At 33.0% G+C, this 2,318-nt stretch overlaps 1 protein-coding gene across 2 annotated transcripts in view; it reads right to left on the bottom strand.

The window, feature by feature from the left end:
- The window catches only part of LOC106679360 (trypsin-1), a 68,626-nt gene that overhangs the window by 6,192 nt on the left and 60,116 nt on the right, over window positions 1-2,318 (bottom strand). For both annotated transcript variants that reach the window (XM_067051497.1, XM_067051496.1), the window contains exons 5-6: window positions 309-475; window positions 9-195 (exon numbers count right to left, since the gene is read on the bottom strand). In XM_067051497.1, coding sequence (XP_066907598.1) covers window positions 9-195; window positions 309-475 — 354 coding nt within the window. The remainder of the gene's footprint in view (window positions 1-8; window positions 196-308; window positions 476-2,318) is intronic.

The following is a 2,318-nucleotide window of genomic DNA, read 5'->3' as shown; positions in this document are numbered from 1 at the left end:
AAAATTACCTTGTGGAAAATGTTTCCTCATCGAGTTTTCGACTGTCCATTGGATCCAGCCAATGTAGGGGTATAGAGCCGTGTTGACTGCTGGTATGCCATATCTCGCACAACCCTTTCCCATCGACACCAGCGCGACCTGACTGAGGCGTTGGATTCTAGAGTCGACTATGAACAAAGGACCTCCGGAATCTCCCTGCGTGACAAGACCATGTTCTATTTTCTATCTCAATTAAACGCTATATGCTATTCTGTTAACAATTAAGTACATCGGTTTAGAAATTAAGCATTTAAGTGATTTGGACTTACCCCACAGGCGTCTTTCTTTTCCGCGTAGGTGCACATCTGCAAGCGTAAATTGTTGTTGATGTAGTCTGAGGGCAATTTTGTTCGACAAACTCTTGTGTCTACGTATTTCACAAATACTTTTAATAATTTCGGACTCGCCCCAGAAGTTTCAGCAACTCTTCCCCAACCTAAGAATTAAATACGAATTAAGACGACTGAATAGTTAAAAAAAAAATTTATTTTAATGATACTAACAAATATCACCTATATAATAACTTTGTTATAGTTAATGGGGTGTATAAAACAAAATGAATGTTTTATTTAATTCAAGACTTCAAAGGACTATTTAATACTTACCAATACTTAATAATCCCTTTAGAGCATTCTCTACGCTTATTTATTCCCATTCGACTACATTAAAAAATCCTTAGTTTAGTTATTTGTTTCAAAGAAGAAACATGACATGTCCTACGAAATTCTCGTAATTTTAAGGCATTACTAGAAACAAAATTTCACAGCCGCTGAAGCAACTCGTGAAATTATTAAATATGAAGGGGAAGGTGTCCTTGAACAGCACACTGCGCGGCGTTCTTTAGAAAAATTTAGCAGTGGAGATACGACGTTGGATAGGAAGGACTCCGGACGGCCATTAATGGAGATTGATGAGGTTCTGCTGGAAGCTGTGGAGTCAAATCCGTCCACAAGTACTCGCGAACTAGCTAGGGAGTGTGGTGTGTCGAAAGATACTGTTAGTCGCCATTTACTCTCCACGAGGATGGTGAAAAAGAGCAGTAGACTGGCTTATCATGAACTTAATCCTCAGAAATCAGCAATTACTTTCCGTCGAAACAAAGTTTAAAGACCTTCATGAGTTCGAACTCCTGCCTTATCGACCATATTGTCCAGACATCGCACCATCGGATTACTACTTGTTTCGATCTATGCCCCTTTTCCCTCAAGGGTAAACATTTGATAATTTTACAGAAGTTGAAATTGCGGTAAAAGAGTTTTTGACAGCCAAAGAATGGTATCAGTGTGGGATCGAGCAATTCGCTAGTAGATGGCTAATGACGGTAGATAACAATGGATTATACTTTGAGTATTATTTGTATTTTATATCAATAATTCAAATATTTGGTTGAAAAATGGACATTTGTTTTATACACCCCATTATTAATAACAAATTTCTTTTCTGGAATACGTAAATATAATTGCAATTCATCAAAATTTTCATCGTTATGAGATTATAGTGATATACTAGAGTCCTTATCTAAATATTACATTATAAACTAATATTATTTTATATGACGAAAAGATGATGTGCTCAGTGAAGAACATAAATAAATCGAAAAACTTATTTACGTTGGCACTACTTTTATACTTTGAGTATTAATTATATTTTATAACAATAATTCAAATGTTTGGTTGAAAAATGGACATTTGTTTTATACACCCCATTATTAATAACAAATATTTTGTTAGTTGTTATATTCTTTTCATAAATATTTTATTGGTTGTTATATTCTTTTCATAAATATTTTATTAGTTGTTTCTTATTTTCATAAATATTTTATTAGTTGTTTCTTATTTTCATAAATACTTTATTAGTTGTTACATTATTTTCATAAAAATGTTATTAATTGCTATATTATTTTCATAAATGAATGGAATATGGTCCGGGTGCGGTCAAAAAAACTCAAATAGTAAATGGGTATACTATTTTTATTGAGCCAACGTTTCGGGGCTTCGTCAGGGCTAAAAAAGATACCAACACCGAACATAGTTATAAAAAAAAATATATAAGTGGAAAATAACAGGGGTATACAATGAAAAGTAAAATTTAAAGGTTGTAAACAGTTAATGAAAACGGTAATAGTAATAGATAGATAAGAGATAAAATAAGAGAAGAAATATTAGTAAATAGTATACCAATTTACTATTTGAGTTTTTTTTTACCGCACCCGGATCATAATCCATTCATTGATACACACGGTCAATCAACAACCTTCCAGTATTTTCATAAATATTTTA

The sequence above is a fragment of the Halyomorpha halys genome, unplaced genomic scaffold (genome assembly GCF_000696795.3).
Source record: "Halyomorpha halys isolate HHAL.00 unplaced genomic scaffold, Hhal_1.1 Scaffold197.1, whole genome shotgun sequence".
NCBI classification, from domain to species: Eukaryota; Metazoa; Arthropoda; class Insecta; order Hemiptera; family Pentatomidae; genus Halyomorpha; species Halyomorpha halys.
The sequence above is the reverse complement of the archived record's forward strand: the minus strand, read 5'-3'. Positions and strand labels throughout refer to the sequence as shown.